Genomic DNA, 22,152 nt, shown 5'->3' with positions numbered 1-22,152 from the left:
CCCTATGTTCATAGCAGCACAATTTTCCATAGCTAAGATTTGGAAACAGCCGAAGTGCCCATCAGCAGATGAGTGGAGTGAAAAACTGTGGTACATCTACACAATGAAATACTACGCTGTGGTAAAAAAAAAAAAAAAATCAAAAAAAGGAATTCTTACCCATTTGCAACAGCATGGATGGAACTAGAGAGCATTATCTTATCTAATAAAAGACAAAAAGGGTAATTAACCGTACCTCCGCTATGCTTCCCATTGGCTAATCAGATATGCAAATTAACTGCCAACAAAGATGGCGGCCGGCAGTCACGCAGCTGAAGCGAGCAGGAGGCTTGCTTGCTCCAGTGATGGAGGAAGCCAAGGTTCCCTACCTGCTGCGGCCCTGCTCTGAGCTCTGAAAGCAACTAAGTTTCAATTATAGAAGCTAAACAAACCCCAGATACCTGCTTTCAGCCGGCCGCGGCCTCAGAGCTGAGAGTGCCAGTGACAGTAACAATGTTTCAATTATAGAAGGTAAATAGATCTCAGAATTAAAAAAAAAAAAGAAAAAAAGGAGAGGCTGGGAGCTTCAGTCGCTGGCCAGCCTGAAAACAGTCATCAGCCCCTCATCCAGGCTGGCCAGGCACCCCAGTGGGGACCCCCACCCTGAAGGGGGTGTGACCAGCTGCAAACAGCCATCAGCCCGTCATCAAGGCTGGCCAGGCACCGAAGCGGGACCCCCACCCTGATCCGGGACACCCTTCAGAGCAAACCAGCCAGCCCCCACCCATGCACCAGGCCTCTATCCTATATAGTAAAAGGGTAATATGCAAACTGAACCTAACAGCAGACATACTGGGAATGACTGGTCACTATGACACACACTGACCACCAGGGGGCAGACACTCAATGCAGGAGCTGCCCTCTGGTGGTCAGTGCACTCCCACATGGGGGAGCTCTGCTCAGCCACAAGCCAGGCTGATGGCTGCCAGTACGGCGGTGGTGGTGGGAGCCTCTCCTGTCTTCTCAGCAATGCTAAGGATGTCTGACTGCAGCTTAGGCCTGCTCCCTGCTGGCAAGTGGACATCCCCCGAGGGCTGCCGGGCTGCCAGAGGGATGTCTGATTGCCATCTTAGGCCCAATCCCCCAGGGAGCAGGCTTAAGCCAGCAGGTGGTCATCCCCCGAGGGGTCCCAGACTGCGAGAGGGCACAGGCCGGGCTGAGGGACCCCCCCACCCCCGAGTGCACAAATTTTTGTGCACCGGGCCTCTAGTGTTAAGTGAAATAAGTCAGTCAGAGAAAGATGAATATCATACAATATCACTCAGTTGTGGAATATAATGAACAACATAAACTGATGAACCAAAACAGATCCAGAGATAGAGAAGCATTGATCAGACCGTCAAACCTCAGAGGTAAGGTAGGGGAGGATGGGGGTCAACCAAAGGACTTGTATGCATGCATATAAACCTAACCAATGGACACAGACACCAAGGAGGTGAAGGCATGAGTGGGGGGAAGGGGTTTGGGGGGGGAATGAGGAGATAAGGACACATATGTAATACCTTAATCAATAAAGAAAAAAAATCTTAGAAGAAAAAAAAAGAGTATACTTGTATACTTTAAGAGTAAATTTTATAGTATGCGAATTATATCTTTAAAAGCTGTTATATAAAAAAAACTAACAATAGCCCAGCCGGTGTTGCCCAGTGGTTGAACATCAGCCTATGAACCAAGAGGTCCCTGGTTCAATTCCCGGTCAGGGCACATGCCAGGGTTGCAGGCTCAATCCCCAGTGGGGGGCGTTCAGGAGGCAGCTGATGGATGATTCTCTCTCATCATTGATGTTTCTATCTCTCTCCATCTCCATTCCTCTCTCTGAAATCAATAAATATATATATAGATGTCTTTTTTTAAAAAACGAACTAACAATAGTAAAAGTAGCTAGTTTTAAACTGAACAGGGAAAACGAAATTGCTTGGGTGATTAAAGAAAAATCTTTGAAGGCCAGATCAGGGCCAGATACCATGGAAGCTACATAGCAGAAATATAATTTGGTCCTGGATTTTTAAAAAAAGGTTTAAGGACCCATGTCTGGGGTTTGGAAGGAGCTGGTAAGGATCAAGTGTCATTAGCTTCTTTTCACTGGACCCTCTTTAGGCATCATGAACAGTCTCATGAGGTAATACTTAGGAAGCATGATATTCAAAATATTGAATGACTAATAGGGCCCAGCCTCAGCCATGCTGGAGTAAGGTCATGGGAAACGATAATGTGTAGAGCCAGCGAGAGGCTTGAGGCAGTTTCTTTTCACTGACTGATAGTGAAGTTTCAATAATTTAATAGCTGGCATGGTTTTACCAGTACATACACCCTCTCAGTCCTCCTTAGTCTAACTTCCATTTTATACATTAGGAATCTGAGACAGAAAATTAGGAAACTTGCCTGTCTGACTCATTCCTCTATACTGTTATCTTTTCTGGGAAAGCCGGAGATCTTAAAAGATCAAGTGAGATGCCAACCCCTGCATCAGGCTAGCTGGAGTCAGAGGAATGAGATGGAGCATCCAACCTTAATAGAGGATCAAACCCACAACCTTGGTCTGTCAGGACAGGGATGATGCTCTAACCAACTGAGCTACCCGGCCAGGGCAGAAACCTTATTTTCTTTAATTTGGCCTTTTGTTTGTTTTTTTCCTTTGACTCAAACTGGCCTCACCTTGACTTACCCACCTCCCTCTCCCTTGCTTAATCATTAAGCCCCCAGGACAATGAGGTTCATGGTCATCATCCAGTTGTCTTAGAAACAAGGTCCTGGATCTATTGACTATTGAGACAGTTTTCTTTTTTTTTTTAATAATTTTTTATTGTTGAAAATATTACATATGTCCCCTTTTTCCCCCATTGACCCCCTCCAGCCTGCCCCCTCCCCGTCCCCCTATCCCAGGCCTTCTATTATCTGTGTCCATATATGCATACAAGGTCTTTGGTTGTTTACCTCCTGCCGACTCACCCTCCCCCGCCTTCCCTCTGAGATTCTGCACTCTGTTCCATGCTTCCATGTCTCTGGATCCACTCCGTTCAGCAGTTAATTTTGTTACTTAGATTCCACATAGGAGTGCAATCATGTGATACTTGTCTTTCTCTGACTTATTTCACTTAGCATGATACTCTCCAGGTCCCTCCATGCTATCTCAAAGGGTAAGAGATCCTTCTTTTTTACTGCTTCATAGTATTCTATGGTGTAAATGTACTACAGCTTTTTTATCCACTCGTCTACTGATGGGCACTTGGGCTGTTTCCAGATCTTAGCTATTGTAAATTGTGCTGCTATGAACATAGGGGTGTATACATTATTTCTGATTGGTGCTTCGGGTTTCTTAGGATATATTCCTTGAAGTGGGATCACCGGGTCAAATAGCAGTTCCATATTTAATTTTTTGAGGAAACTCCATACTGTTTTCCATAATGTTTGCACCAGTCTGCATTCCACAAGCAGTGTACTAGGGTTCCCTTTTCTCCACATCCTCGCCAGCACGTGTCATTTGTTGATTTGTCGATGGTAGCCATTCTGACAGGTGTGAGGTGATACCTCATTGTTGTTTTAATTTGCATCTCTCTGATAATCAGTGACTATTGAGACAGTTTTCAATCAAACTAAACATAATATCTTGGCCTCAGTTGTGTTGTAGCTCTAGACCCAGGAAAGCAGAAATGATCCCACAGAATAAATCTTAGCAAAATTGGACAGAACAACTCCATGGCTGATATGAGGACTAGATACAATGATCAGTTACCCACTATCCTAGCACCAACCAATCATAGAGACCACGATGACTAACTCTATTAGTCACCATGATTAATGATTTGCCCCCTATATAACCCATCCCTTGGAAGCCATCAGGGAGCCAGGTCATTGAGCATGAGCTACCTGTGACTCGGGCATGGCGCCATCTCCTTAATAAATCCTTACTTTCTTGGCCTCAAACTCTTTTTTCGTGTCTTATTGGGCTTTGATGCACGCAGGCAAATGGACCCTTCATTCTGGTAACAGCTGTATTCCACATCTCTTTTTACTTTGTTCTTTGTTGTAGTTCCTAGTAAGTGAATTGCAACCACAAACTTGGGTATATAAGAAAAACCATGTTTATTTTCTTTAAATGGAATTAAACTTGATTGATGGCAGGAAAATTTAATCTCTCAATTTCCTCTGAGTAATACCCCCAAATCATACATAGTATTTGGAGAGACCTCTCCAATCTTCAGCCCACATTGGTTACTGCTGAGATTCCCATGGTTAAAGCTACACATTCTTGAAGTTCAGGGACTCGTTTCCACAGAGCATGGGGTTCTTATGTTTGGGAACCTTGATGTCTAGCCTTTCTAAGCAGACCATAGGTCTAAGCAGACCATAGATCCTGGCACCTCTCCGGGGGCTGCCAGGAGACTGAGGGCAAACCAATTTACACTCCTTCACAACCTACGGATATCTCCATTTTTTCCCTTCTGTTTTAAATAAAGACACCCCTCTCTTTTTCCCTCTCAAACATCAACCATAATTTCCTCAATAAGCTAAGACTAACAATAGATAGGAAAAGACATGATCTTCCAGTAGCTTCAGCTTTCCATTCTATAGACATCCCAGACAGAGGAATACAAATGGGCTGGCTACCTGCTTGGAAGAAATAAAGGGGAAAATGTAGGGCATTAGTATCTCCATAAAGTATCATGCCATATCAATAAAATCTTTCAGGAAAAAAATCAAACCTTCTTTTGTTGGTTTTAAGAGTTAAAGGAATCTATTCACCACTAGGTTCACCTTGGGAGCCCAAGGGCTCAAAGTACTCAATACGAGATTTGCCCTGGCCAGGTAGCTCTGTTGGTTAGAGATTCATGCCAATATGCCAAGATTGTAGGTTTGGCTCAGCTGCTGTGGCTCAGTGGTTGAGCTTGGACCTATGAACCAGGAGGTCATGGTTCAATTCCCAGTCAGGGTACATGCCTGGGTTTCCGGCTTGATCCCCAGTAGGGGGCATCAAGAGGCAGCTGATGAATGATTCTCTCTCATTGATGTTTCTTTCTCTCTCTTTCTCTGGCTCTCTCTCCCTTCCTCTCTGAAATCAATAATATATATATATTTTAAAAAGATTGTGGGTTTGATCCCAGTCAGGGCACATAAAAGAAGCAACCAATGAATGCATAAATAAATGGAATAACAAATCGATGTTTGTCTCTCTCCCTTCCTCCCTCTTCTTTCTCTCCATACCTCTCTCTCCTCTTTCTTTTCTCATACTCTAAAATCAGTAAATTAAAAGAATCATGTAAGAGACAAATTGCAGGTTTTGTACAGCCACAGTTGGATCTAATAGAGAAAAATATATTCAATTTAGTGGAGAGGGCAATTGAGTTTTTAAAATATATGTTTTTATTGATTTGAGGCAGAGAAAGGAAAGGAGAGATAGAAAGAAACATTCGTTGGGGATTGGGATCCAGCCTCCAATCTGGGCATGTGCCCTGACCAGGAATAGAACCAGTAACCTTTTGGTGCATGGGATGACGCTCAATCAACTAAGCGACACCGACCGGGGTGGCAATTGATTTTAATTGTAGTTAATAAGAGAGATCTCATGAAAAAATTCAGAAATATAATTTGAGAAATATAAATGGAGTGTTATATTCAATACTTAAAAACCTGCCACTAGGAGGAGACAAATGAATTAAAAATTGTTTAATCTGCTCTTCCTTTAGAACACATTTCCTAAATTAAGAAGAGCCTCATGAAAAATATATTTAGTAGCAGAATTCTAGTAAAAGAACCTATTTTTGATGTTTTTTTATTGATTTTTAGAGAGAGAGAGAGGAAGAGAGAGAAGAGGGAGAAAGAGAGAGCGATGTGAAAGCAGAACATCCTTCAGCTTACTCCTGCATGCCTCCTACCAGGGATTGAGCCCGAAACTCTGGTACGTGCCCTGACGGGGAATCCAACCAAGGAACCTTTTGGTGGACGGTATGTCAACCAACCAACTGAGCCACACTGACCAGGGCTATTTATTTATTGATTGATTTTAGAGAGAGGGAGAGAGAGAAACATCAGTGTGAGAGAGAAACATCCATTGGCTGCCTCCTGCATGCACCCAAACTGGGGATCGAATCTGCAACCTGGGTATGTGCTCTGATGAGGAATCGAATTTTGTACTGGATGACACTCCAACCAACTGAGCCACACGAGCCAGGGCATGAATATTTTTCTTTAAATAATAGTTTATATCCATTAAGGTATTTTTTAATCCCTCCCCCCTTTTATTTTATTGATTTCAGGAATGAAGGGAAAGAGAGGTAGAAATGATGAGAGAGTATCATTGTTCAGCTGCCTCCTGCACGCCCCCTGCTGCAGGTCGAGCCTGCAACCCGAGCATGTGCCCTTGACCGGAATCAAACCCGAGACCTTCCAGTCCATAGTCCAATGCTCTATCCACTGAGCCAAACCAGCCAGGGCAAAAATCCCTTTCTTACTCTGTTTTAAATCTGAAAACAAAATGTTGGACCAGTGGCTCTCAGACTTCAGCTGCATCAGAATCACCTGGAGGGCAGATTGCTCAGCCCCAAAGCCAGAGTTTCTGACTCGCCAGGTCTGGTATAGAACAGGACAGACGATCTGCCTTTCTAACAGGTTCCCAGGTGCCGCTGATGCTTCTGGTCCGTGGAACATGTTTTCAGAACCATTGTGCTAGGTGACTATAGCAGTAAACCATTTGCCAACAATCAGATTCAATTCAATATTGAGAACTTACTAACTAAAGTTATTTCAGTTTGTTAGACAGTAACTTGGTATTGCAAAGACGATTGACATGATCATTTTTGGAGGACTTTGAATCCAAAAGAAAGCAATTTAATACTGGCACAGCATTCCAAGATCTGGTGGTTGAACAAAACATGTTTGCACACTGAACGCCCAGCAGCTAGTTTATAGTAAGTCCTAATTTAAGGCTCGATGCTGTGCAGAATAGTAAACTACACTCTAACCCAGTGTTTCCCAACCTGTTTTTGGCCATGCCCCACCTAAGCATCTCTAAAATCCTGATGCCCCCGCCCCTGTGTCATATAATTCTTATTATTAAAAAAGTGAGCTCCTATTCACTCGGGGGAATCCTAAAAGGCCATTAACTTGGTCTAAACAAGCTTCCAAAGAACATGGCATCCATGAAAGAGAAAAATAAAAGAACAAAAGGGCAACTGAAGTACTGAGGAAGAAATCACTAAGAAATTGTTTTTAAAAAATAATATAAAGTGTTTTTGAAAAAAATAGCAAATAAAGTTTCAAAACATATAACAGAGAACTGAAATAAATAAATAGGTCACAATATATATTTATATACTGTATATGAGGCCCCTAGAACCATAAAAAATGCAAAAAAAATCAGTTAATAACTCATTCTCGAATTGCCCCCCTTAAAAATCAAATTGCCCTCCTGTGGGGCATGTGCCCCACGTTGGGAACCATTCGGTTAGAGCTACTTTCATAAAAAAGTTTGAGAAATACTGGTATAGGTCAAAAGTAAATGACAGCTTGGAACATCATGACAACATTTATAGTTAGAGAAGTATTCTATGATTTATAGTTAGGGTTCATTAACCTTTATGATAATGTGATAGAATTGGCTTCTAATTAAATGGAGTAGCATGAGGAGAAGAGAGAAGAGGAGCAGATAAGAGCAAAATCGAAATTACTACAAGTAAGAGCCTAGATGACTCCCAGAAAGCTGTCAGCTTAGTTCTCAACAGGAACTTTGCAGACCAGAAGGAATTGGCATAAAATATTCAAAGTGATGAAAAGCAAAGACCTACAGCTAAGATTATTCTACCCAGCAAAACTGTCATTTAGAATCAAAGAATAAAGAACTTCCCAGACAAGACACAGCTAAAGGAGTTCATTATCACCAAACCAATATTACAAGAAGTATTAAAGGATCTTCTCTGAGAAGAAGAAAAATAAATTGTCAAAAATATGAACAATAAAATGGTAATAGGCCTGGCTGGCATGGCTCAGTGGTTGAGCATCGACCAATGAACCAGGAGGTCACGGTTCAATTCCTGGTCAGGGCATATGCCTGGGTTGGGAGCAGGAGGCAGCCAATCAATGATTCTCTCATCATTGATGTTTCTATCTCTATCTCCCTCTCCCTTTCTCTCTGAAATCAATAAAAATATAAAAAATTAAAAATTTTAAAAAACATGTTTTTTTAATGGCAATAAATACTTATCTATTAATGACTGAATCTAAAAAACAGAATAAATGAACAAGCAGAACAGAAACAGACTCATAGATACAGAGAACATTTTGATGGTTGCCAGATGGAAGGGAGTTGGGGGGATGGGTAAAAAATGTGAAGGAATTAAGAAGTACAAATTGGTAGTAACAGAATAGTCATGGAGATGTTAAGTACAGTTTAGGAAATCTAGTCAGTAATATTGTAATAACTATGTATGGTGTCATATGAATACAAGATTTATCGGGATGATCACTTAGTAAGTTATATAATGTCTAATCACCTGAAACTAATATAATATTGTATGTCAACTGTAATTGAAAAAATTTTTTTAAATGATTAAAAAAAAAAGAAAAAGGGATAGGACTCGGGTGACTGTATAAATGAGGAGGCCTAAAAGAGAAAGAAGTTTTATTAAAAATCTCCCAATTATGAGCCTGAGAGTTAGTTTAGAAGTATACTATTGGCGACATGAGGTAGAGCCCCAGCTGCTCTGTCCAAACAGATGAGAGTGACTAAGCAGGCTGTGGTCTGTGTAGTCAGCATTGCCTGGGATTCTGTTACAATGCCAATTCTCAGGCCCTAGCCCAGACTACTAAATCAGAAATGCTGGGAATGGGGCCCAACAATTTATGCTTTAACACACTCTCCAGGTGATTCTGACTCACAATTAAGTTGAAAATTGAGCTAAGCCAGTGTGGCTCAGTGGTTGAACGTCAACCCATGCACCAAAGAGGTCACTGTTTCCATTCCCCGTTAGGGCACATACCTGAGTTTCAGGCTCTATCCCCAGTAGGGGGTGTGTAGGAGGCAACCAATCAATGTTTCTCTCCCTTCATCTCTCTCTAAAAATCAATAAAAACATATATATTTTTTAAATTTGGGGGAAAAAGAAAATTGAACTATGCCAGTTAGATTTCTTTTTTTTTTTTCTTCCTTTCAGGAATTTTAAGAGACAGAGTGAATCAGTCTATTGATTGTGAGGAAAGAAGCTAAAAGCTGGTTATAGAGAAACTATGAATAAGCAGAAACTATAACTAAATGAAGTGGTTGGCCGATAGTCACAGAGACAGAGAGGAACGGCGACAGCCTGTGGTTGGGGAGTACTGCCTTCCAGCAGCAGCCAAGAGTGACAAGTTAGCCCAGTCTTTAGGTGTGCATGGACTTTGTCCAGTTCCATGTTCATTTTAGTTCTCAACAGAAGCCCGATCATATTGCTATTCTTAGGTTCCTATGATATTCTTATCTCTTTTATTGTCACGTGTTTCCTTAAAATAGACTTCCCATTAACTGAGGTGACCTGAGTGGATCTGTGTTCCTGCAATATAAAAAGCAGATAAAGCTCCAAAGTAGATGGGGCAAAAGTTTAAATTAATAAAAACAATAGCTTTTTAAAAAAATTATGGACACTTATTTTTTAATTTTTAAAAAACAAATGTTACCATCTTAACCATTTTAAAGTATACAGCTCAGTAGTTAAGTATATTCACAATGTTGTGAAACCAATTTCCAGAAATTTTTCATCTTGCAAAGAATTACTTTTAAAAAAATTACTTATTAATGAAATATATTTTAATGCTATCACCTTTCACCTTACACAACTGAACAACTTTAGGTCTGATGCTCAGGTTCATACTTGGGGTTTGGTGTTTTATTCTTTTGCTTTATCTTATCTGTTGGCTTCCTTATGTAGGCAGTCACTCTGAAAAAGTACTACTACCTTTTTTTAAAAATTTTTTTTATTAATTTCAGAAGAGAGAGGGAGAGAGAGGTAGAAACATCAATGATGCGATAGAATCATTGATTGGCTGCCTCCTGCATACCCCTTACTGGGGATTGAGCCCACAACCCATCCCTGACATTGCCTATACCATTATATTTTGCTTTATCATCTTGATGGCATTTCCCTTTACTCTATGAACAAAATATTAAATAGCTTGTTCTTGTAGAATTAATGTTTTATTACCAATTCATTACAAGAAAAGAAGTCAAAGTCCTAAAAACAAAACTGTTATACTTAGGGTGTTTCAAATGTTTTAATTTGTTGTGACAGTTTGACTTGTATCAGAATGTACCACACTTTATCAAACCTCACACTCTTCCTTTGCACCCACCAACTAACCCTTTTGTTCTAAACCAAGCCAATCTGTTGAAACTCTACATCCTGCCTTTTTTTTTTTTTTTGCCACTGGGTCTTTTCTAATGTCATTTGCTCCACCAGGCTGACCTTTGCTAGTTCTCAGTCGATGCCCATTGCTTCTGCTACACCAAGAAACTTGTCTTACTATGGTACTCTAATCTTACATTCTTTCATCAAAGCCACATTTACTGAGTACTGTACTTAATATTTTCCAAGCCCTCCCTCCACTTTTTATATGACTTTCTGTAAGCAATTTTAAATCCTATTGTTCATATTCTACTTTGTATTTTAGTTTGCATATGTGTATTTTTTTCTTACCTTGGGTAAATGCCTTGAGTTAATGTTTTAGGCTTCTTTGTACAGTGTGGTGGGTTCATTAAAGTAATTGAATAAATGGATGGATAAATTAATTAAATAACGTGAAATTAGTTTAATTTCCTTCAGAGGAATTTGAGGGAAACACTTGACTAGAAGTTATTCTAAGTCCAAACAGCTTTGAGGATTAAGTTGTAGATTATTCAATAGAAAGGCTTCTGTCTGCACTGTACACTCCTCCATAAGTATTTTTTACAAATATGTTTTTATTGATTTCAGAAAGAAGAAGAGAGAAATGTGGTGAGAGAGAAACATCAGTCGGCTGCCTCCTGCATGCTCCCTACTGAGGATTGAGCCCTAACCCCCCCCCCCCCCCCATGTGCGCGCGCGTGCCCTGACTAGGGATTGAACCAGCGACCTCCTAGTGCATGGTACAACACTCAGCCAATTGAGCCACACCAGCCGGGCCTCCCTAAGTATTTTTTATTCATTGATTGATTTTAAAGAGAGAGAGAGAGAGAGAGAGAGAGAGAGAGAGAGACATCAATTTGTTGTTCCACTTATTTATGCATTCATTGGGTGATTTTTGTGCCATGTGCCCTCACCAAAGATGGAACCTGCAACCTTGGAGTATCCGGAGGACATTCTAACCAACTAAGCTACCAAGTCAGGGCCTCCATAAGTATTTTTAAAATACGTTTTTATTGACTTGAGAGAGAGGGCAAGGCAGAGGGAGAGAGAAGCATGGATGAGAGAGAAACATCAATGGACTGCTTCCTGCATGCCTCCTACTGGGGATCGAGCCTGCAACCCAGGCATGTGCCCAACCTGGAATCCAACCAGGACCTTTTAGTGCATAGGATGACACTCAACCAACTGAGCCACACAGGCAAGGCAAGCCTCCGTAAGTATTTTGATTGGGATCACTTATTACTTATTTTTGACCCTTACTTTTTCACTGCTAACATTATTTCTTATAGAAGCGAGCTGACCCAATGACTGACACATGTTAAGTGTTCAGAAAATGCTTGTTGAATTGTTAAAATTAATGTGTATTATGTTTAGCCTTTGCAATAAAAGTAAAAGTTCCTTCATGTCAAGGACCCAATAATTGAAGTAGTCTCACATATACCAACTTTAGAATTAATACAATTCTGAATTTACAGTTCGTACTTAATAAATGCTTCTTGAGTAGATGAATAAAATGCTTTTTTCTCAGAAGAAAGAATCCTTCTTAGGAGTCAGTATTTCTCAGTATGGTACTGTATCCCCTAAATTAGAATCACTTGGGATGCTTATTAAAACTATAGAGCAGCGGTTCTCAACCTGTGGGTTGCGACCCCTTTGGGGGTCAAAGGACCCTTTCACAGGGGTCGCCTAAGACCATCGGAAAACACATATATAATTACATACTGTTTTGTGATTAATCACTATGCTTTAATTATGTTCAATTTGTAACAATGAAATTGGGGGTCACCACAACATGAGGAACTGTATTAAAGGGTCGCGGCATTAGGAAGGTTGAGAACCACTGCTACAGAGTCTTCGGCCCTGGCCGGTTGCTCAGTGGTTAGAGCGTCAGCCTGGGAACCAAAGGGTCTTGGGTTCAATTTCCAGTCAAGGGCATGTACCTCAGTTACAGGTTCAATCCCTGGCCCCAGTCGGAGCGAGGGAGCATGGACCTTGGAGCCAGACTGACTGGGCTCAACAAACTCTACCATTTATTAAATGTATGTTCTGGGCCTGCTATTCAACTTCCTCGTGCTTCAGTTTCCTCCTCTATAAAATGGGAAGAACGGTGTAATTATCCCATAAGTTGTTGTGAGGATTAAATGAGTCAGTACCTGTGAGGTGCTTGGAACAGAGCCTGACAGTATAAACACTATGTTTGCCGTTATCAGATGATAAGTATCCACTTTCCAACAAAAATAGTGCATTTCTGTATAAAAGCCCCTCTTATCATAGAAAACTTAACCCATGGAGTTTGGCCTTTCTTCCTTTCTCCTTTTCTGTTTTAGAGACGGAGACACGTCAGACCAGGATACTGCCTTATTGCAGGGTAAACCTACAACAAAGAAATCTTAGGTCTTTTACCTCATGCTGATGAGCCAGAGATCAGTACTCAATCATCTTTTTTTTTTTTTTTTTTGCCTCCCCCTCCCCCTCCCTTCCCCTCCAGTACTCAATCTTTTGAATTGCTTCCCCATAATTAAAATCGCATAAAAAGGGCAGGGATAAAATGAGTCTACTAGTAACATACTGTCTTACAAGAAAGCGTTTGTGTAGCTACAAAGGGTAACAAAACACAAAGACTATTGTAGCAACAATCCTAGGGCCAAGTCATCTCTTGTCCCCAGTCTCTGTGGAGATCATGCTGACTCTGGGCCTCTTCCTTCCCACTCTGGTCTCCAGGAGTGTTGTAGCCTCTGATAGACAGAAAAAGTTCCCAAGACCAAACCAGAGAGTTTATAGCGCCCCAGCCCTCCCATTCTCGAGTGAGATGAGCTTTGGCAACCGAAGGACAGATCCTTGACAGCAGATGTGCCTGGGAAGTTTGACAGTTTTTCTACAATGGGCTCCTTGTTGGTATATGTATCCAGACTGGATATGATTAATTGACTCTTAAATTCAGGCTTTCTTTTTATCATGTGACTTCTGAAAAGTCACTTACCATTAGAATTTTTATTTCCCTATTTGTAAAAAGGAACTTACAGTAAATGTTGGTGCTAGACAGAACTTCAAAGACAATTTCATATAACTCCTTTAATTTTTATAAAGAGGCTAGATCCAGAGAGGTTGAGGAAATTGCTTAAAGTCAAAGAGTTGGGTCAGGAATAAAAGTTGTGCAATATAGTTAATTTTGCTATTAACAAAGGGCTAAAATTGGAGAATTTTGTTTGAAGATTAAAATGCTGTTGTTGTTGTTTGTAAAAATCGAATTGGCTTTATTGTTTCATGAATCAGTTAGCATCTTATCTAGCAACCAGAGGGGTTCTCTGGTATTTTACTTTTTGGTATTAATTATTTCTGACAACCTAGTTACTGAATAAAAATATAAAAAACTGTTTTCTAGTATTTAATCTAATGAGAATAGAACACAAGTTTTGCTATTAAACAAAATGCATAGAATTTTACAAGTTTCTTTGAATATATGTTTTATAATAATTTCGAATCATAATTTTAATTAATATATAAATGAATTAATTATTTTAAAGTTGCATGAGTAGTCAAAAAATCCTCAGTCTTTGCACTTATAAATATATTTTCTATATATACTTTTTTTTGAGCCATTTAAGAGTAAGTTGCAGATATTATGGCCTTCAAACGTTAATTATTTTTAAAAATATATATTTTATTGATTTTTTACAGAGAGGAAGGGAGAGGGATAGAGAGTTAGAAACATCGATGAGAGAGAAACATTGATCAGCTGCCTCCTGCACACCCCCCACTGGGGATGTGCCCACAACCAAGGTACATGCCCTTGAACGGAATCGAACCTGGGACCCTTTAGTCTGCAGGCCACACTCTATCCACTGAGCCAAACCAGTTAGGGCAAAGCTTAATTGTTTTAAAAAATGTATGTTCTTATTGGTTTTAGAGAGAGAGGAAGGAAGGAAGGGAGAGAAAGGAGAGAAACATCAACCAGCTGCTCGGGCATGCTCCCCACTGGGGAGCGAGCCTGAAACAGGGGCATGTGTCCTGACCAGGAATCGAACTGGTGACCTTCTGGTGCATGGGATGACACTCAACCAACTGAGCCACACCAGCCAGGGCCAAACCTTAATACTTAGCTGGGAAAAATACCACACCCAGTAACTGTAGAATAATCCAGTATCGGTTTTTTCAGCAACACCCACTCAGACAGATAATAATCGTGGTTGATAGCATCATTTTACATAGTAGCATCATCTGACTTGAACAATGGAGATAAAAATCTAGCTGTAAGAACAATTAATATAGTCTTTTCATTCAACAGATATTTAATAACGAGTAGGCTGGTGCCCTAGTGTGCCAGGGTCCAGCCCCGGGGGTCCAGGGGTTCCCAAAGGTGTGGATGGAGTCGGCAAAGAATGTTTTACACGGAGACAGCGTTCAGAACTCTCTAGCTCTCTTTAGTCTCCGTGGATCTTCCCTGTGCCTGGCTGAGGCCACAGAGAAAGATCCAGAGGCAAACTGAGCCTTTATTTTATAGTCAGAGGTAAACAAGGTAATGGTTACCAAAGTTACACTGTTCTTGTGAGTTTCACTTGTTTTGACCATAGTTACACTGTTCTTGTGAGTTTCACTTGTTTTTGTTCTTGCTGCACTTCCCTCAGCCCATTAGCTTTCCAGATAAGATCTAGGGAGCGTCATAAGGTCAAGCCTAAATATGCTAAGAGGACTGTGCCCTCTAAGCTGGGACTTGTTTGTGACTTTGCCAACAGGTCAGTCCAAGGTTTAACCCTGTAGCGGCTCCCCACACTAGTGGATGGAAGAATAAAACGTCCATATTTTGTTCAGTTGAGAGTTGCTGAGCTCAGAAAGTTTTCTCTCTCTCTCTCCTATTTTCTCCTTAAACACGGTAGCATTTTCTTTCAGAATGAGAAGAGGATTTAAAATAAAATTGGATGTGCCCATAGATTAAGGATCAAAGGATCAAATCAGAGATGTAAAGTGCTCAGCTTTCAACTCTCCAAGGATTCAATTTTGTTTTCCTCAGTGTTTTTATTAATGCAGCGGTTCTCAACCTGTGGGTCGAGACCCCCTTGGCGGTTGAACGACCCTTTCACAAGGGTCGCCTAAGACCATCCTGCATATCAGATATTTACATTACGATTCATAACAGTAGCAACATTACAGTTATGAAGTAGCAACAAAAATAATTTTATGGTTGGGTCACAGAAGGTTGAGAAGGGCCAGAAGGTTGAGAACCACTGTATTAATGTTAAATGTCTGCTATAAGCTCAGCTGTTTCTACTTTTGTGGAAGTTGGAATGAAATTGGAGGACATCAAATGGGTCTTTAAGAAGTTTCTCTTTCTTGCTTCAATTGCTTGTCTTCCAATGATGTTAACACTCAGTGGGTGCTAGCAGTACTAAGGAAACTCTTTCATTTCTCACCCTGAATACACATCCTATCTAGACCTCCTCAGGATTTCAAATCACTCTGCCATTAATAGCCATAGATATAGTGAGATCATATTAAGTATAGAGTGGACAATTAACACATATGCCCTTATACCAACGTTGCCACAGGAGCTCTGAGGAGTAAAAGGGGGGGGTGCAGACAGAGGGTCAATAATAATACTTGGCTTTTAGTTAAGTGCACTGGATTTCCAGTGCTATCCTTTGTGAACAAAGCACTCTTGTGTAGAAAGTTCGTTATTATCACTATAGAGATCAGCATAAATAACAAGAAAGCAAAATGTCTGCTATAAGCTCAGCTCATCTCTACGAGCAAGAGAGTTTTATAGTAACTACTAGAGGCTCGGTGCATGAAATTCATGAACAGGTGGGAGCCCTAGGCATGGCCGGCGATCAGGGCCATCAGGTTCCTTGCCTCCCTGCCTCCTCCTTCCCTTGCCGACTGCATGCCACCACCATGCAGTTCCCTGCCTCTCCCCCTCCCCCTACCCTCCTTCCCTTGCTGCTCATGTCCGCTGCCACCCACTCCCGGTTCCCTGTCCCAACCCAGGGCCCCGCCCAAATCAGGTGATCAGGGCCTGCTGGCCGGGGGTAGGGGCCAACTGCCACCACAGCAGGCGGGCTGTGGGCCAATCGGGAGGGGAGGTTGAGGGGGGACGGGAGGAGGGACCCAGGAGATTGGCCGCCAGCCTCTAGGGGGGAGCCGGTCCTTGGCACCCCTGGGAAAGGGGCCACGTCCACCACCACCCACCCCTGGTTCCCATCTCAGCCCGGCGGCCCAGGGGGAGAGACTGGGAGGTTGGCAGGCAGGCCCCATCAGCGATTGGGGCCTGCAGGCTGGGGGCAGCTCCTGCATTGAGCGTCTGCCCCCTGGTGGTCAGCGTGCATCATAGCGACCGGTCATTCCAGTCGTTCTGTCCTAATGGTTGCTTAGGCTTTTATATAGAGAGATTTTATTTTATTTTTTTTATCCTCACTTGAGAGTATGTTTTATTGGTTTGAGAGAGAGAGAGAGAGGCCAGTGTGAGAGAGAGAGACATCAGTTGGTTGCGTCTATATGCCACCACCAGGGGTCAAACACAACCTAGGTATGTGCCCTGACCAAAATTGAACCCAGAACCTTTTGGTGTACAGGACAATGCTCTAACCATCCAGCCAGGTCTATAGCAACAATTTAAAAGCAGCAATCAGACCTTTATTCCTAGTTTTAAGCACAAACATTTGGAACACAATTATTTCTCATATTTAAGAGGACAATTTTGTGAGAGATAGCTAAACTTTAGTTACAACCTCATATTGTGTGCTCCCTGATAAGAAACAACTTCTTTCCAGATGAATAGAACATAACTTTCTGATTTAGTAACGTCTAATACTGTGAGGGTACTGCCATCTTTCTGGTGCCAATGTGTCTTTGGTAATTAAGGTCTGAAGAAAAATACTTTTTAATGTGAACACAAGTAAAATGCACTTTATTTTTGTTGCACTTATAGTCAAAACATATAAAAGGTTAAAAAAAAATCCGACTAACCTATTGCCTGCTGTAGAAATGTAGAGTCAGTGAATATTTATCAAGCTCCTCTGGTACATGATACTATCTCATGTATTCATGAATGTGGAAATACATTAAAAAGTTGATGATGCAATTTGATTCGATAACATTATGCTGTATTAAGCTGTGATTTTTCCATAAGATAATGTGTCTTTTCATATTTTGAGTGATTCAGGAGAGCAGCTAGTTAAGAATAATAGCATTTAACATTAAACAAAAATTTTCCAGTATTTAAAAAATAGAATGCAATTAAGTAGCTGTCATCAGATCTTTCTCTTATTTTGTTTCATTCTTTAAAATGACATCTTTTTATAAGCAGTGAAAACCACTGTGTATCATCTTAACTGAATCCTCTCATTTACACTTATTTTCTCAGGAATTAATTCATACACCTGGGTTGGTTTTTTAATTTTTTTTTTTTGTTTAAGAAGGGAGGTGCTTGCTTCAGTGACATAGAACTCCTACAATGATTCATCATAATTTTCTATGTGGAACGTATTCTGGTAGGTGAGGCACATACATGGGCATCACCAGTGGCTTTTCATAAGCCTCGGACAACTTTAGCTACACTTTGGGAAGAAGAAAAACAACATTTTACTTACATTATGCTAAATTAACAGCATCTATTCATCTTTCATGAACTTCTGTTCCATGAAACACTTCCCAGTATCTAATAAACAATTTGAGAGTGTGGGACCATGTGTGAGTTCTTAATGTGTTCTTTGGCGTTAAGCACAAAACAGTCCATGTTGTAGGAGGAGGTTGATATGTCCTTGTTGAATTGGAACAATTCATTGCAAAATTCCAGTTTGCAGATAAAAAATTTAGTACATAAGGGCTAAAAAAAGGGATTGGCTTGGGGAAACAAAGAAACCTTAGTTCTTCTACAGTTCCTAACATTCAAACCTAATATATTTCTGTACAGAAGCATATTACCCAATCCAATTGGGTGTCATTTAGAGTTGAAGCTTGGAAAAAAAGATAAAACATAATAATAAAAAGTAACTTTAAATTTCTTATGTATTATTGCATTTGAGAGTATTGATGTGCTCTTTGGAAAAATAACCAAGGTTCTTTTTTAACTGGCATGGAAAGAAAGTGTTGCATTAAGAGTGGGGTTGCCCTGACCAGTTTGGTTCAGTGGATAGAGCATCGGCCTGCGGACTGAAGGGTCCCAGGTTCAATTCCGGTCAAGGGCATGTACCTTGGTTGTGGGCACATCCCCAGTGGAGGGTGTGCAAGAGGCAGCTGATTGATGTTTCTCTTTCATCAATGTTTCTAACTCTCTATCCCTCTCCCTTCCTCTCTGTAAAAAATCAATAAAATATATATATATTTTTCTTTTTTTTTTCCTTTGTAGCAGTACTTAGTGTCCAACAGAAAGCACTCCATCTGTTAAACAATATCTCGACTGCAAAGCTTCTCTCACTGTTGGTGGATAGATAATGACACAGACAGTCACTATCGCCGTGGCAACAGTGGAATTTCACATTGCACATGGCAGGCTGGCTCTCGAGCAGTCATGCCTCAGCTTCCTCCGGGGTTTGCTTTTCCTGCAAGTCTGGTGTGCCCTCGGGTACCGCCAACCCAGCGCGGCTCCAAGACTGCAGGCCTAAAATATATATATTTTTAAAAACCCTTAAAACAATTATCTTTCAATTAAAAAAAAAAAGTGGGGTTGTGAGGATGGGCAACAAAAGTTCTTAGAGCACTTAATCCTATCAGCGCTAACTGGCTGTCACAGATGTCCCATCCTGGATCAGTCCAAAAAATGACCCGAAATGACAAATTATAATATAAAACTTCAATATAAGTGCCTTTCTCATTAAAGAAATGAATAAAGGAAGAGCCTCATGACATTTAAGCAATATCTTTAACACGGCCCAGCTGCCTCGTTTATACAATGAGAAGTTGTATTGGCTTGGGGAAATACTAGATCCCTCCCACACAACTTTCGTAATGCTTTTTCAGGAACAAAAAGGTCTCATGGCTGAAACAAGGAACTGACAAAAACCACTTACTGCAAAAGTAATGATAAAGATGATGATACAATAAAACATAGTATCACCGTTCAGTAATGCGAACTGGCGGATTTATGTAGCTCTGTTAGTCACCTGATGTCATCCATAGTTCTAACATTTTGTCCACATTTGCCGTTAAACGGATTTGCGACATTCTGGAGAAAGAATGACTACACAACTACAGGACATTTTGTTCCAGGCTTGGGGTTGCAGCTCTCTGAGCTTCCTTCATTCTGCAAGTTATGAGTCAGGTATTTAACATCTTGGTGTTCTCCACTATATTGCAATCGCCTACAGGGCAGGGATTACACCCCATTCATGTCTAGATCCCACTCTAATTTGCATAGCGCTTTGCAGATGGTAGGTACTCAATAAACGTCACGTGAGTGATCTCTTTGTCTATAAAATAATGATGGAACCTAGTTTTTAAATGGAATTTCACACTGAGTGACTGCACTGCAAGCGAGGACTCAGAAACCTCCCTTTGAACCCCCCTCGCTTTTGGACGCTCTGTTCACCCTGCACGCCTTCTCCCAGCACAGCCTTCCGCAGGCCATTTCCACCCAGGAAAAGGAATTGTATAGTATGTCCGCTATCAGAACCTCCACTCCTTCGACCCCTTTGCTGATGCAAGTCAGTGTGATGATCTGCTTCCTGCTGCCACTGAGGACTGCTAGTACTAGTATCTATACATATAAAACTCTAATAAACAAATAGACTGAATGGCTGAACAACTGAACAACCGAACAATGGGTTGCTATTACATGCGCTGACCACCAGAGGGCGCGTGCGGTACATGGCAGGATAGTGGAACAGGTGAGCAGGGGCACCAGACCAAGGTGGGTCACCGGTCACTGTCATCAGGGCGAGCCTCTGGTGGTTACTGAAAATTCTTTGCTCCTGCGTGTTGTGGTCCTTCCTGGTGCTTGCACCTGCTGCCAGTGGTGGCCCTGCTCGTAACCGCTGCTGGTGCCAGAGCCACCGCTCACACCCGCTGCCAGCACCCGGTGCCAGCCCCGATTGCTTGGCGCCATAAGCGGGTGCAAGCGGTGGCTGCCAACCTTGATCGCCCCTGAGGGCTTCTCCACCTCCCCCTGCTTCTGAGGGGCGATCGGGGCAGTAGCCACCACTTGCACCTGCTGATGGTGCTGGCCCCAATCGCTCTGTGCTGTCAGTGCATGGGAAGGGTGGTGGTGGGAGCGGGGCTGCGGGCAGACAGGGGACCAGGGGCCACTGTGGGAGGGGCTGTGCAGGGGCGCGGAGGATGGTCTGAGACCCGCCCCTGTGCCCATGGCAGCCTCGCGACCCGCAGTTTCTTTCTTTTTTCTAAATATATTTTATTGATTTTTTTACAAAGAGGAAGGGAGAGAGAGAGTTAGAAACATTGATGAGAGAGAAACACCGAACAGCTGCCTCCTACACACTCCCCACTGGGGATGTGCCCGCAACCAAGGTACATGCCCTTGACCGGAATCGAACCTGGGACCCTTGAGTCGGCAGTCCGAAGCTCTATCCACCAAGCCAAACCGGTTAGGGCCACAGTTTCTTTCAAGGTACACGAATTCGTGCAATCTGCCCCTAGTATCCATATAAGCATTCAACAGAGAAATGGCAGGAAGACTCTTACCACTGTCCAAGGGATCCTGGTGATTATGATAAAATGAAACTAGTGAAGGCCTTTAAGATGAAATTTGCCTGCAATGGTACTGTCATTGAGCATCCAGAATATGGAGAAGTAATTCAGCTGCAGGGTGACCAGTGCAAGAACATATGCCAGTTCCTCGTAGAGACCAGACTGACTAAGGACGACCACCTGAAGGTTCATGCATTCTTGGCTCACTGAAGCTTAAGTGAGGATTTCTTTGCAATGAGTAGAATTTCCCTTCCGTCCCTTGTCCACAGGTTTAAAAACCTCACAGCTTATATAATGTAACCATATGGGGTCTGCTTTTAACTTGAACTCGTGTAACTCCTTCATGCAATAAACTGAAAAGAGCCATAAAAAATGGAATTTCACATTAAAGAATATAATATTCATATAGTATCTATCACCTAAAATATTTCCTTTTCCTTATGCTCATTAAACTTTTGACCCTTTCTCCAGGGATCAGATCAAGTTCATACTTCTCTATGAAGCACTAATTGGTTGTTACAGCCCTTGATGATGGCTTCTTATTGGGTGACATATTGGGTCTATATCACATTAGACTTAAAGTTCATTATAGGGAAGAAGAGTTCAATGTCTCCTTGTACCCTGAAATCATGGTGCCTTCACAACAAAGGTGCTAAGTAAGTATTTATATGTAATAAGTATATGCAGTGGCCATAGTGCTCATGACCAATAATTCGTGGTTTACTGTTAAGATCAGTTGCTTACAGCAAACCAAAAGATACTTTAACTCCATATTTTCTATGAGGAAGGTGCTCTGGGCATGCAGCCTTGCTCCTGTATCCCTTGGTCCAGGCCTCTGTTCCAGGTGCCTGCAGCCTGTCTCAGCTTACACCCAGGCAGAGCTTTCTATATATTTTATTGTCTTAGTTCTGGAAGTCAGGGAATTGGGAGGAAGATCAAATGTTTAAAAAAAGAAATAGCAGCACAATTCACCATAGCTAAGATCTGGAAACAGCCTAAGTGCCCACCAGTAGATAAATGGATTAGAAAACTGTGGTACATCTACACGATGGAATACTATGCTGCTGTAAAAAGAAGGAACTCTTACCATTTGCAACAGCATGGATGGAACTGGAGAGCATTATGCTGA

At 41.6% G+C, this 22,152-nt stretch overlaps 1 protein-coding gene, 1 non-coding gene and 1 pseudogene across 3 annotated transcripts in view; 1 reads left to right on the top strand and 2 right to left on the bottom strand.

Annotated features, from left to right (window-relative positions):
* GTF3C6 (general transcription factor IIIC subunit 6) overlaps window positions 1-17,988 on the bottom strand; it is a 30,562-nt gene extending 12,574 nt beyond the window's left edge. For both annotated transcript variants that reach the window (XM_023750107.1, XM_023750108.1), the window contains exon 1: window positions 17,972-17,988. In XM_023750107.1, coding sequence (XP_023605875.1) covers window positions 17,972-17,973 — 2 coding nt within the window. In that variant the 5' untranslated portion in view covers window positions 17,974-17,988. The remainder of the gene's footprint in view (window positions 1-17,971) is intronic.
* A 733-nt stretch (window positions 17,989-18,721) lies between these two features.
* On the bottom strand, window positions 18,722-18,982 carry LOC111825033. The gene has a single exon (XR_002828147.1).
* Window positions 18,983-19,632: 650 nt separating this feature from the next.
* Window positions 19,633-21,396, top strand: LOC111825016 (annotated as a pseudogene).
* The last annotated feature ends 756 nt before the right edge of the window (window positions 21,397-22,152 follow it).

This window comes from Myotis lucifugus, unplaced genomic scaffold, assembly GCF_000147115.1.
Source record: "Myotis lucifugus unplaced genomic scaffold, Myoluc2.0 scaffold_11, whole genome shotgun sequence".
NCBI classification, from domain to species: Eukaryota; Metazoa; Chordata; class Mammalia; order Chiroptera; family Vespertilionidae; genus Myotis; species Myotis lucifugus.
This window is presented reverse-complemented; position numbering and strand designations above follow the sequence as displayed.